The sequence below is a fragment of the Siniperca chuatsi genome, linkage group LG9 (genome assembly GCF_020085105.1).
Source record: "Siniperca chuatsi isolate FFG_IHB_CAS linkage group LG9, ASM2008510v1, whole genome shotgun sequence".
Lineage (NCBI taxonomy): Eukaryota > Metazoa > Chordata > Actinopteri > Centrarchiformes > Sinipercidae > Siniperca > Siniperca chuatsi.
Window position 1 is genome coordinate 24,333,491 of NC_058050.1, and position 14,783 is coordinate 24,348,273.

The following is a 14,783-nucleotide window of genomic DNA, read 5'->3' on the forward strand; positions in this document are numbered from 1 at the left end:
CTGTAGGGACATGAATATTATAAGAAATGTGACAGTACGACAAAGTGTCTGCATTGCTTGAATTATCTTGCTAACATTCCATTTTCCCTTACTCTTCAGCTTCAGTGAACAGCACACCATCACTGACAAAACAAATGAAAATTGCGTTACTGTATCATGCTGAGGCTTCATAAGTAGAGTCATGTAAGTGTGATTGGGGGAATAGTAGGGTTGTCGACTGAATCTGCAACAACTAGCAAAACCATTAGTCAGGATGACTGACTGGATAGTAGTGGTGGAATGATCCTTTTTTCCTTAACCCTCTGCCATTTTATAGTCTATTAATACCACAGAGAGAAGTGACATTAGCTTGTCTTCTTAACGGCCTTTTAATGAATTGTTTATGCCTGGTTTAATGATGTATATTGTGGCCCTGTAATGTGCCCTAATGACGGAGAACGAGGCGGCCTCGGCTGAAGTATTAATTTGGACTGCCTCCCCAATGATTATTCCTCAGCCAACAACACCACTGCTGCCGCCTCTGCTGCTCTGCGTGCGAGTACGGATACAAGCGTGATTCATGGAGGCTTTCCGCTCTGCGCTACGGCTTGATTTCTTGCTGTCACGCTCCTCTATGAGGCTGATATATCCAGGGAGGATCCACAGCAATTAGATCAGCTTTTTATTTGTCTTTCAAGAGCTTACAGACGTAGCTTGATGAATCTGCAGGGGGAATATGCGGATGGAAATATTGTTCCTGAATAATAAATCCAGCATGAAAATGTAAACATGGGATGGGTTAGGAGGCTGGCAAAAGGTTGCCCCCATGCCCCCTTTCTTTCTTTTTCTTTCTTTTTCCGTCTATCTACAAACCACATGAGTGACAGCAGAAAATACCTTAACAAAAATGGCAGCACCCCGCCGGTGCAGTAATAGTCTTCTGTTCAGTGTGACACATGTCTGCGGAGTGCTGTGGTCTGCCTCCTCTGAGCCTTCCTCAGGCTGGGACTCGACAGGCCTCACACCTGCCTGAGGGAGGCCTAACTGTGATACCCATCATTATGTGGCTTGGTGTTCCTTCTCTTGTTTCTCGGCTTAGACTCTAATAATGAAGACATCCCTGTCAGTCGTTGCACGGCTGTGTCTAAAATGCATTATTTGTATTTTGTTTTTAAGGATGTTGTGAATGTCAGCGCCGAGTTTCTTAAATCCATCTAAATACTTTAAGCCATAGATAGCTTTTTGAAGCAGTGGAGATGTTTCTTTTAGCCAAGTCTAAATCCATGAGGATAACTGTTTTCATTTGTACACTTTGTCGAACTGTGATCCCCGGTGTACTTACTGTAAATGAGTACACCACAGTTGAGACAATTGGTAACGCTGATCCGATGCTAGTGTTTCTCAAAATTAAGACTGGATGTCTCATAAAACCTGTTGTTTCCTGTTACAGCGAGTCTTTGCTCGTCCTTTTGCTTAAAGGTTGTTGTCTTTTTTTCTTTAAGGCAAAGGATACATATTCCAGAAATGTGTTCCAGACTAGAGGTTCCAAACCTTTTTGGCTTGTGACCCTTTAAAAAAAGACAACGTGATTCCTCATTACAGGTTATGGCCTGTAAGGGGAGTTCAACCAAAGTGTTTATTTTCCTTCACAGATTGTTTCATTTTAAGGATTTTTTGGGGCCCGATGAGGGAAAGTATCCCATATTCCAATAGCAAAAAATATGCTTGTGACCCCAAAACTTTACCTTGGGACCACTTGAGGGGCTCGACCCCCAGGTTGGGAACCACTGGAATAGAACAACAACATCCTCTTATTGTTTTGTGCCATAAAGCAATCCAGCAGATTTCCCACCAACTCTGACTCAGTGCCACAGATCATTTCAAGGCACTTTAGAGACAAGTCTGTCCATCTGAATTATTGAGTATTGCCTATATATACTGACTTTAAAGGCATCTTTGTTTCCTTGGAATAGAACAAAAGTGGAGTAAAAGTATATGAGAGCATGTTCAAGCTAAACTGTATATACTTAAAGCTAGAGTCTTGGAAGTTCCCCCCACTTTAATTGCATCTTTAAAATGATATCTGAAATCCCTGAAACTAATGAAAAACAAGAAAGAAAATACTGTATCCTCACTGTATTGCACTTTATTATTGTAATAATGCTTATATAACAGAACTTTATTTTATATACTATAGTTATTTATATTCTACTTTATGCTCCCATATGTTTATATATGTGTGCATTTTATTCTATTGTTAGATTTATAAAATGACAATTGTTTCATGTTTTTATAATTTTCTAATGGATGGATAATATGCTGTGAATGTGAATATGAAACTTTAATATTCAAGTTTGGAAAAAGTATTAGCATGTCTAATTATGACCATGGCATCAGTACGTGTGACAAAATAATCTCGACTCAAGGTCCACTTACTAGCTTTTTCTGAGCTCTCAACCGCATCTCAGCAAATGGAACTGCCTTACCAGTTGCGACTGGCTCATATCAAGTCATTCCCATTCGCTGATGAAGACCATGAGACACAGTGGAAAGCTCCAAAGTTTTTTCACGTGTGAGAAATTTATGGTAGATTAATATTTAACTAGAAAAGCATCATTTTGGTCAGTTCTGATGAGGAGCATTGGCTCATGAGTTACATGTGCATTTTAACTTGAAGTAGCACCTTACCAGGAAAACTTTTCATTTTTACCTCCTGATTATCTTTGTTACTTGTGAACTTTAATGACTGTTGTCCATCTAAAGCTTCCTGTTGTCACGGCAGCCTTAAACAGAAACCATTTAGAGGCTCATGGGCGTTCTCAAAGAGGATCTGGCACAGAAGCTGTATAAGATGGCCTTGCTGAGAGATGAGCATGTTTCACAAACAGGCCGAGCAATTATAGCCTGAATAATTATGCGCTGAAGGGGAGACACGATTCGCCCCACTGATCAGCAAAGTTCATGTGAAGTTATAATTAAACAATAACTCGTTTACAAATGAACGCACACACGCATTTGTGTACTTAAGTGTGCAAAGTGTAATTAGCTGCGATGCATCTGAGTGAGATTGAAGAACAACAATGTCAAATGGTGGAATTATGTTCAGCTCGTGAGCGTGTATCACTGTTATCTGTGTGCTGGGGGAGGAGCGGGGAGGAGCGGGGGGAGCGGGACACACACACACACACACAGATTGAATGAGTGATTGATACAGAAGGCTGATTCATCTTCACACGACTCAGAGATGGACATGATGTTTGACAGGGAAACTTTGTACAAAGACATTAGATTGAGATCTCTGGGGTTTAAATAAAGTTAGTCACAAAAACATTCATTTTCAAAATTAATTAGACCCCAGGAAATCATATTGAAACATTATGTTGTTACACACAATGTTAAATTACATTATGTGAGCTGAGTGAGATTATGTATTAACGTTCAGACATACAGATATCTGCCAGTTGTTCAATTACGCTTTCATTTGTTTCACTGTTCCAACAAGTACAATGTTTGTTTGTGTTTGTCACTGGGCTGAATGTGCTGAGTCGGCGTTGCTCATTTAACCATGTCTTGACACCAGAAAGAATACTCTATGTCCCACTTCATTACCTATGGCTGGAGGCAATGGCCGCCTCTGTCACTGAAAAAATAATGTTGTCGATCAACAGCATTAACAGCATTACAGATGAGGCCTTTTTAGTGTGGACTAGATAGGGAGAAGAGAGGGAAAGAGAATATAATAATCCCGATAACCTGATAAAAAATGTGTGTCAAAGACACTTCAAACCGTTTGAGCTGATACCCTGCATGATGCTGCCAGCTTGCCTGAACAGGCTTTACAGGCTGAAATGTCCTTTCACATTCAGCATGTGATTTTCACAGCGGCACTTTGCAACAATGAGCACTAATCTGCGAGGCAGAGATGTGGAGTTTGGTAAAAGGTCTGTAAAACCAGCATATGGGTTAGTGTGATTATCTTGCCAGGACTCCTGCTACAGCTACATTTTTTTGTGTTGAGTCTAGGGCTGCAACTGACAATTTCTTTTTTTGTTATTGATTAATCCGTCAATTGTTTTTGCTATGACTTGTTTAGTCTATTAAAATGCCAGGTGTTACTAATAACATGAATGATGGCTCAGTTATATTCAAGTGTCCCAGTAAGTCATGACAGTGTGACAGCCAGCCAGCATGCACAATACCAGGGCCCTGAAACTGACGCAGCTAAATGGAATTCAGCCATCATTCATTTTAGTATTTACACCTGTGCTTTTCCTACTGTGACATGTAAAACACCTATTGCTTGTTTTGTCCAAGACCCAAAGATATTCAATTTACAACAATGTCAAACTGACAAAAGTAGCAAATCCTCAGATTTGAGAAGCTGGAGCTGGAAATGTTTGGCATCTTTGCTTGATAGATGACTTAACCCTTTAATGGTCTTCTCTACCTTTTGGCAGACTTGTGGTTCCTTGTTGAAAAGAAATTGTTGTAATTGACACAACCTGAATGAGCCATGTCTAGCACTCAGTAAAAACTTCCCCAGGGTGCACTGCAGTTTTCAGAGGAAATATTTTCTTTGTCAATCCAGTTTAATTTTAGTGGGTTCACTGAACAAAATGATATAAATGAATACCCCCCCAAAAGTCTGATAACTGTAGTAATTTTGTAAAAACATGCTCTACCAATGAGTTACATTAAAACGTCCATTAATAGTAAAGTTAATATTGCTTCCCAAAACTGAATATTGCCATGAAATCCAAAGTTTTCTAATCATGAACTGTTGTCGATATGATAAATCTAAATGTGCATTTGTTATTGTATTAATATTATTTTTCTGAAATGTTTTCAATGTAAATAAAGTAATTATGAGGTAAATCTAGGATGATACTGCTAACACTGCTAATAATGAGTCAGTAAAGTCAAGTTTAAGCACAGTAGCAGTTGCCCAGTCTGTCCAGACTGACGTGTATAGAAAGCACTGCAGTGGTTTGAAGAAAATCACAAGAGAATCCCACACCTGAAATACTGACTGAAGAGCAGGTCTGCTCTCGTTCTATAAAGACTAAACCGCATATTGACTTTTTTCTTATTGACCATTGGTTATTTTATTTTATTTTATTTATTCATCTTTAATAAACCTTTCACGTTTATTAAAGATGTAAAAGGTTTAATTTCTCGAGGTTTACACTTTACTGTTTTATTTCACTTCAATTGAGAAAAATATATCCAGATTGTTGAAAGTGTACTTTTACTGTAAAGGGAGGAATTAAAAATACAAAAAAATATATAAAGTCCAGAAAAACAACAAAGAAATGAATTAAAAAATACAAATGATTTTCCCTGTAAAGTAACCCTATAATATTTCCATATAAATCCTAGAAGGACTGACAGTGGTGTGTGTCTGTGGTAATAAATATCAACATGTGTGATTTAGTGCTACAAAGACCTGATGTCTGTTGACCTTATTTGATGGGATTTTAACATCCTATATATTACTTTGATACTGACTAATCTTGGTAAGAAGGCCTCTACTATATTTCTCACATTCATTATACAATTACCAAATGTTTCTACATCTCCATCAGACAACAAACGTCACCGTTATATTGCACATCTCTGTCATAAGTTAATAATTTAGCATGACTGGAACACATGATTTATTTTTGACCCAACCCCCGCAGACAATAAAATGACATAACAGCTTGGACTCACCCTCGGCTCGTGCTGGTGTCGCTAGATGGCGCTAGAGTACCGACTATCTGTGTCTCCACCGCTCAGCACCACCACAGTGGACTGGGTTTTTATTTTTTTTATTTTTTTTTTATTTTTTGTCATCCCTGGGAGCCTAATGGGAAATTTCAAGTCACCTAAATAAAAAGGAAGGTGTAATTAACGCGATGCGCTATTAATTGCATCTGCTAGAGAGCGGATGAAGGGCACGAGGGCGCACTTTTTTGATTACTGGGCTCCACAAAAGTCTACTTCAGAGCTCAGAGAGAGGGCTTTATTTCCGGGTGTCATTTCGTGCCAGGCAACCAAATGGCAGGTCAAACGGCGAGTGATGATGATGATGCAGAGAGCGACATCTTTTATTTCCCTAGCATCAACAACAAAACAGCATGTGGAAGTGCTGGCTTCTCATACACTGGGGTGGAATCAGTAACACCTACTGTAGGCTGTTCAGAGGGATGCCAGCGGCTGTGCTTATTACCCCATATAGAAGTAAATTAACCATATTGCCGTAAAAATACAATCAAGTCCAATAAGGTCACTAAAGACTCACTTTTGGTCCTTTGTATTGTGGGAATATTACGGTACATTTTTCACAAGGGGAAGACGTCACTTTCATGCCATTATCCCCCCCCCAAAAAATATATCAAATAAAAAATGAACTAGAATAGAATTTAGAGAGATGCTCATACAAATACCACAGCACAGGTTCCAGTGGGAATATTACAGAGAAGTGAAGGAAGAAGAAAATACCAGCAGGGTCACCACTGTCACTGTCACCATAAGTCCCTGCAGAAATATTTTAGTGGATTTTTTTTCTCCTAAGAAATCCATTGATCCAGAACATTCTGTTTTGATGGGAGTATCTTTAGGATCAAATGAAATCCGATGAGTTTTGTTTAAAAAACAGGAAACACGTATTTAAATCTCACAACCTGTGATGCGTTTAAAGTCCGGGTTGTTTTGTTAACCTCCAGTTTAAAGGGCTCAACCTCGTCAGTAAAAGTGACGCGGGATTTATAGCCCAAAAGTGTCAGAACAATGCAAGTTTTTGTCTTCAGAAGTAAAACAATATATAAGGATGAGTGTTTTTGCCTTGGACAAAGCATCTTAGACCTTAGAGTTAGAGACATGATGGTAAATAAAACAACTTTGTGGATTTTAGGGGCTATAATACATTTTAAAATGCTAAATCTTTGTTTGAAACCCCCTGTAGATCATTTTGGACCCCTGTCAGTCCTCCTAAGGACCACTACTGGTACTCGGACCCCACTTTGGGAACCCCTAATTTAACCCTATATGGAAGTAGTGGTTTCCCCAGCCAAAGTCAGTCCATTTAAAGCAGCCTGGGGCGGAAACAACACATCATCGGCTCACAATCTTCCACTCATCAACCCTGATTTTCTTTCCCATTAACTCCACCCAAACGAACGGGCTCAAAGCAAGAAGCAGATTTTGAACACCACAGATGTCAAGCAGAGTGAAGTCACTGCAGCAGCATTCTGGTTTGCTGAGTAAAAAAATAAATAAATACATTTAGCCTCGACGTTGGAAAAAAGCTGTTTAATATCAACCCCATTATTTAAAAATGTGCAAGTCCGTTGTTCATGTGTCAAGTGATTAAAAACACCTACAGGCATTTATCACCTCTGCTTTATCTACCCCAAGTTCTTCCAGTGAATATGACAGAGCCTATATCCCCCCAAAACCAAACGACTGGTTTAACAAGCAATGAAACAAAACAACAAGAAAACAGCGTCGGATTGCTACAGGTCTACATCCCACAACTTGAATTTCCAGTGAATTATGAGTTGGATCGATTCATTAAAGCTACTGAGGAAAGATTTCAATGCCATGATCGTTTCTGCTTGTTGTTTTCTGCAGGAGACACACAAATCAGGAGGGGGGGAGAAAAGCTGTTCCCACATGAGAGGAAAGAAAACCAAGTCCCTGGATATCTGTGTTTTTTTTTTTTTGTTGTTGCATAAAACGAAAAGCAAGCTACTGTACGGAGAAAAGATGTATATACATTTAGCTGTGACGGTCCAGGCTGTGGCAATCCCGCTGAAAAATCAAAAATATGTCTCTCTTCGTCCCTACGAAACAAAAGCCTTCTCGGTGTCATTTCATATATATCTCGCACTTTGTGTCATCTATAAAAGCCATTGTATAATAAATTACAATCTCATTAACAAGACTAAAAAATAAAATAAAATGTCTACGAACAATTTCCCCCATGTAATAAAGCAACAGACGAAGATGAACAAAATGGCTGAAATAGAATGCATGGCAACGACCTCACAAACAAATTAAAATAACACCATGTGAATAATAATAATAATAATAATAATAATAATAATAATAATAATAATAATAATAATAATGATAATAATAATAATAATTTTGATCATATGCTGCAATTTTTGGAATGTCACTGAAATGTGTTTTGGGAAGAAATTTAAAGGCCTTATTATTATTATTTTTCTTTTCAAATACACTAATCATGATGGTTATCTCCGTTTGTATCCTCTCTAGGTCTGATTCATTGTGGACAATTCTCTACAGTAGTGTTATTGATTAATCCTCACTATATTTTGATTGGAAACACAATCTAATGTAATTTCAGAGCGGGCATCAATTGGCAAAACAGAACTCCTTAGACAGTTTAAACAAATTAAACTGATTTCACATTAATAAAAAACAAATATCTTTAGACTGAAAATAAAATGCGCCACAAAAAAATAAAAAATTAAATCGTAAACGTAAATCGTAAATTTCGGCAACAAAATGAACATTAAATAGCACACAAATACAAGGCAGTAGGTAGACTATGAATGAGACTGGATTTTAAAAACTCAACCTGTTTGTTTTTGAAAACATCAATCCAAAAAAGTGCCCCAGTGAAGAAAGAAAAAAAAGGGATGAAGCCATGACTTTTAAAGTTATACAATATTTACAAAAGTGGATCCAAATGTTCTGTGAGAGTTGGTGACATATATTTTTGTAGATATCTATATATCTATAGCCCATCCTGTTGTGGGAAAGTGCCGGATAATCCAATCAATCGCCACGGAGCCCTTCCTGGAGCTGGGAGACTCTCTGGGGGGAGAAATATTATTTAACGCTTGTTTTGTGAAAAATAGAATGGACTTTTTGTTTATACTGCTGTTTGACTCATGATAGAGGTCATACACTTTTTTTATTTACCACATCACTGCACTCAGGCCAATTATTGAAGAGTTTAGCCAGTGAGCTGCACAAATAATAAGTAATAATAAAAATAATAATAATAATAATAATAATCCGTGTTCACAACTAAACCCTGACCTCCGTCCTCGCATAATAAATAAGAGCTGAATGGCCTGCAGTTTCCCAGCAGTGTTTTGAATGCAAAGCGTCTCTGTGCTGCCTGGCTGACAGATGGGACTCAGGCGATGCTCACCCTCAGCTGGACTCCATTGGACTGGGGCTGCAGCCTTTACTGGCCTCCAGTTTACTCCATTAACGCAGCTCCTTTGACCCCCCTCCCCTGCACCACCCATCACTGCTGGACGCACAATTTAGAGCTACAAAACTAAACGCCTTTGCATTTGCTTTCCCTTTTACGCACAGGAAAAATTGTGTTTTGCGATTTGATATAAAAGTGGCGAATGGAAACCATTCAGCTATGCCTTTCTTCTAAAACCAGGTATCCCTCCTCCCCTCCCTCTTTTTTTCGTCAAGTATAATTTCAGTACACAATAGGGGCTACACCTTGAAACTGCGTCGACTGGAGTCACAGTGCTGGGCATGTATCCTCGGAGAACACAACACAGGCTTATGATCCTTCAGCTCTGGGAGAGGAAAAAATGTCCTGTCCTCCCCTCACTCATTTTCCATTTCTCAGATATTCACTGCAGATATTGTGTAAGTACTCACCGCAATCTATTATACATAAAACACCCACTATAGCGTTTCATAGTCCAGTGATTTATATATAACCTTGGGGATAAATAAAAAGGATAAACATGTCCTGGAGGAGCGGTCCAGCAGAGTTCATTGGACCGGGGTCTGGACCCCGTGGTGCGGCGGCGTGTCCCCGTACACATCCTCGCTCCCCGGCAGTGCTCCGGGAGGGGTCATGCGTTTCTCCTTCTGTCTCCTGTTACAAAACCAAACCCTGACCACTTCTTTCTCCAGGTGCAGACTGTCCGCCAGGCCGATTATTTCCGACGCTGCCGGTTTAGGACACTTCAAAAAATGGCTCTCCAAAGCTCCCTTTACGCTTACCTCGATTGAAGTCCGTTTTTTCCTTTTCCTCCCCTGCGCCGCGATTTTGTCCAGGCTGGTCGGGCTGCCCGAGGTGGAGTCCGCCTCCTCCAACCACTTGTTCAACAGAGGCTTCAGCTTGCACATGTTTTTGAAGCTGAGCTGCAGGGCCTCAAACCTGCATATGGTGGTTTGGGAAAACACATTTCCGTACAGGGTCCCCAGGGCGAGTCCCACGTCCGCCTGCGTGAAGCCCAGCTTGATCCTCCGCTGTTTGAACTGCTTGGCGAACTGCTCCAGGTCGTCCGAGGTCGGCGTATCCTCGTCCGAGTGTTCGTGGTGGCTTTGCGGCCGGTGCTGGTGCTGATGCTGGGACGGAGGGTGGCCGTGATCGCTGAGGTGCGGGCTGTGGTGGTCGTCATGACTGTCTCTTAGGTTGTGGTGGTGCATCCCCTGCCCGCTGCCCGGGATCAGCCCGTTGACGCCGAAGCCCGGCTGGGAGTAAATAAGGCTTTGGCCGTTCGTTGTCGCCATGCTCGGTATGTGCGCCGCGGTGGTGGTTCTCCACGCCCGGCCGTCGTGGTGGTTCCCGTGCGTCTGGTGCACCAGGTGGGGTGGCCGCGACTGGTGCTGCAGGTTGCTGCTGGAGTTGTGCATCTCGTCCCGGGCGCCCTGCACCGCGGGTTTGATGTCCTGCTCTGCGCCGAGCGGGCTGGTGGACCACGGGGCTCCCTCTCCGTGGGACAGCGCCGTGATCCACTGGTGTGCGTGGCTGAGCGTGTGGCTGTTGCTCTGCAGCGGGTAGTCACTCTGCAACAGGCTCTGCGCGTCCCGGTACGCCGTGGCTTGCTGCATGCTGCCGGGCTCCGAGTGCACGATGGATGCGCTGGAGGTGAGGATGTTGTAGTGGTTAGACGCTGCGGTCGCCATGACTCTCGGAGCCGGACTGGTCGCTCTTATTAAACGAACCTCGCATTTGACAGACCCTCTCCTGCCCACAGGCGGCTCCCAGGCGCTCTGCCAAGTGGACGCCGAGGCGCACCTGGACTCCGCCCCGCCCCCGCCGCTCATTGGACGTCAAAGGATGATGGACGTGGTTACCAAGGGCAACGGCGAGGTGATTGGCTGCGGGGAAGTCTCAACAAACACTACTCTCTTTGTTGGAGAGGTGCGAGTTGAGGCTCCCGTGGAAGCGGAGAGCCGGAGTGCAGCATGGGGAGACGGAGCACCGGGATCAGCAGTGCAACTGTAAGACAGTTGATTTATTTTGATAATCATGATCTATCAGGACTCAGGCAGTAGGTAGCCTAGGTCCAGGAGACCAGGGTTTCAGGGTTTTTGTAGGATATACAATTGTTTATTGAGGTAGACTTTAAATTGTGTTGTTAATTTTTGACTGTAATTATGCGCACATTGATGATATTAAATGTTATGGAAACGCGTGTGTAACATCCTAATTTGATAAGGCGATGTAAACTTTTTCATTGCAGCAAAAATAGTTAGATTTCAAATGAAATGAGTATCTATATATTCTGCATATTCGTATATAGACCAGGCCTACTGGAAAGAAACATGCAGTTTAATGTTTTGGGAGTGCTGCAGTGTTGTAGGTGTATGCATATTAATGTGTCTGTGTTATTTGTGCAGCATTGTGTGTGTGTGTGTGTGAAAGAATATACTGATGTAGCAAGTATTGAGAATCTTTATAGAGTCTATCAATCAGCCATTAGTTTTAAACTTTGACACTTTGAACTCATGTACTTGTGAAACAAACAAAATATTTTGAAATCTAATTTATTCAAACCGGTTTTAAAACAACAGGCAAATCGAGATATTTGGTAAAGGAAAAATACCAGGCACGTTTCAATCAAATCGGTTTTATTAGAAAAATAATCTTGTAATAAAACATGAATGAAATTGGATTAAATTGCAAGGAAAACAGACAGTGTTGGACCTCATTTGTTGACCTATCTTCTCCTATCTGTCTTAACAGCATTCAGGTAAAGGTTTTATAGCACTTTAAAATGAGATATCTGTCATTTAAATACTACTTTGACTGCATCAGTGTAAAGTCCATTATGTTCCTGCTACCTAAAGTTTTTTAAACCATTGCTTATTAAAGTGATTAATGACAGAATCCTGCAATTTTACTAACAATCATCAGTGTGTGTAAAAGTGTAGGTTAGTACATTTTTCTCAATGAAGTCTTATAAATGTAGACATCTTTCATATGTCTTGACTTGAAAACTTTGAACATGGGCTCATAAAGTAAGCAAATCCACTTTTGTGTCCTACTAGGCTGTAAAGTGAATTAACAAGCCTTCCTTGGGAGGAGTGGCTTCACACAGAAAAAGGAGGTTCCCTGGACTGAAGCTGAGGTTCTATATATAGCGTGAATGACTTTTTAAACAGTGAAATCGGCCATTTATATGGTTCCCAAAATGTTAAAATGTTCCTTTAATAAATGTAGTTTGGAGTGTTTGGGCTCCTAAATGGTTGTTTACAGCACAGTAAAGGGTCTATGTGGGATCATTAGAGCGTGGTGCAACAGTATTGAAAGCCTTCTAGGATTCTTTACATCACCAAAAGAGATTTAGAAATTATTTTCAGGTCTTATATACAACTCTTTTAGAGTTAATAGTGTGTGAAAAGCTTCTCTGGCTGCTCATCATCCAGCAAAGTGAGGATAGACACAAGTAAAGAGGAGGATTAAGTCCAGATTCAGGCCTCCAGTCCAGGGCAGGGAGGGCAGGTTTCCATCCCGTCCCAGCTGTCGTCCCCCCGGTGTCAGCTTCAGGGACCAGGACTTTGTCCAGAGAGGGGACATTCCTGGCCGACCGCTGCTGGTTGCCATAGGGAGAAGTAAATGAAACAACAGCAGTCGCGTCGCTGCTGCTCCCCCCTCCTCCCCTGTTGCTGGACTATCTAAATGCCTCTATTTAGAGAGGCTCTCTGCTGCGGGGACAAAGCCTTCGCAGGGATAAAGGAGGGAGGAGTGAAGAGCACAGGGCCCTGAGAGGGAGAAAGGGCTAGAAAAACTGAAAAAGATGAGAGAGATTATGTCTGTCCTCAAAGCTGCTCCTCACACTGCAGTGACATAAAGCAAAGTGTGTGGAAAAAATTACAAAAATTCGGCTTGGCAGAAGTATGTTTCAACTTGATAACTTCCGAAGCAGTCCCTTAATTTGGAATATTAGAAGGCATTAATAATTCCTACTGTATATATGCAATTAAAAAGCACTTTTGGTTGGTCTATGGCCTTTTAACAATTCAATCCACCAGAAATAAAGTAATACATACAGGCCACAAATTAAACCTATAAATCAATGAAGACAGTTCCTCGATATCCACAATTTATAACTTCTGAACTATGCAAATGACTGAAACTGTAATTAAACATTTTATTTAATAACTTGGACCTTGCAGTAAAATTAAAAGGCAATAAAAAAGCAATTATCAAAGAAATATTTTCACAAAAAATATTCAAACTGTGCAGTGAAAACAGAAAGGTCCACAGACTGAATATGCACACTCACAAATTATTCTTAGCAATGTTAATTTATACGAAGGGTTCACATAAGGACACATGTCATGTGTTTAGACTGAGGTCTGTGAACAATACAGGGGCGCATAACAAAGGGCAAATGCTAATTACAAAATGTTCTCTCTTCCCTGCTTTATATGACCTGGATTTTGATCTCATGGTTTAAGGTGTTCTTCTTTTCTTTTGTCTTGATGCTGCTTTAGTGGCCAAAACACACATTCTTAATCTCTGATGTTGCTAACAAAGAGGAATAAAATATAAAATTGAATCATTTTAAAATAACTTTAGGGACATAAAATTGTATATTAAACGCATAGTTTGTTACATGCATCCTTTAAAGGCACAATGTGCAACCAAAATGTACAAGAATTCTAAATATAAGATTGGAAATTGCTATAACTTGTCTGTAACAGACAAGTCTTTTTTGCAGGGATAAACCACAGTAATTATAAGTAATGTAATGTTTTCTGATGTTGTTGGTCTGTTGACATTAATAATATCTGTAAACAGTGATATAAAGCAGGCCTATGATGATCAGTTGAGAAACACAAAATGCTCATGTTCCATGTATAACTCAAGCCCTTCAATTAAGTATACTGATTGGGCCTTTAATGGATCTCATTTCATAGGGTAATAATCCTTTATGGATGTGAATCCAGCTGCACTGATAGCACACGAAGTCGGCAGGATTTAAGTCATACAACGAAAAGTTTCCAGGCACGGCAGGGTAATTCATTCTGGTAATATTGAACATTATTGTGGCGTAACATTGAAATCGGCCAAATCAAAAGAACATTGTGGTAATTAGGCTGTAATTCAAGGAATTACCACATCGCCACACAGGCTTAAATAGTCGTGTTGGGAGAAACGCAAAGCACATTATTTTAATGGTGTAATATGCAAACTATGGCTCGTTTCAATTACATGGCTTAACAATGCATAAATGATGCGAGCCTTGTTATTTGGACTGCAGGGTCCTCAGTTATTCAATCACTCAGAGGGGCCAATGGTAGGGGCCATGCTGCCTCCTCTTGTACGGTAAAAACACAGAGCTGAGCACAGAGAGCCGCTTCCAAACTACATTTAAGGGAATAAAAATGAACAGCAGAGAATGTAAGCGTTAAATTAACAGTAGGATAATTATATGACCCGTGTGCTGTAAAGATTCAATTTCTAACGCTCTAATTAGGCGACTGTCTCCCCATACATCAGCTCACATCCCTCTGCCAATTTCTCACCAGAAAGCGTCCTGTGAGCGGAAATAATTAGATTTTATTAAGAC

General features: G+C 40.6%; 2 protein-coding genes across 3 annotated transcripts in view; both read right to left on the reverse strand.

Annotated features, from left to right (window-relative positions):
* Positions 1-6,258: 6,258 nt before the first annotated feature.
* Positions 6,259-11,121, reverse strand: pou3f2b (POU class 3 homeobox 2b). 2 transcript variants are annotated; one of them, XM_044209444.1, is made up of 2 exons: positions 9,979-11,121; positions 6,259-8,808 (listed from the first exon to the last, which is right to left on the reverse strand). In XM_044209444.1, exons 1-2 carry the CDS (start codon positions 11,026-11,028, stop codon positions 8,770-8,772), a joined length of 1,089 nt encoding a protein of 362 aa, XP_044065379.1. In that variant the 5' UTR covers positions 11,029-11,121; the 3' UTR covers positions 6,259-8,769. The 2 variants fall into 2 exon arrangements, with proteins under 2 accessions (XP_044065379.1, XP_044065378.1); XM_044209443.1 differs by having other exon boundaries at positions 6,259-11,112.
* Positions 11,122-11,213: 92 nt separating this feature from the next.
* Positions 11,214-14,783, reverse strand: part of LOC122882240 (neuroendocrine convertase 1-like) — a 180,559-nt gene continuing 176,989 nt past the window's right edge. Inside the window, exon 21 of the mRNA XM_044209423.1 lies at positions 11,214-12,797. The gene's annotated coding sequence lies outside the window, so the exon portion shown is untranslated. The remainder of the gene's footprint in view (positions 12,798-14,783) is intronic.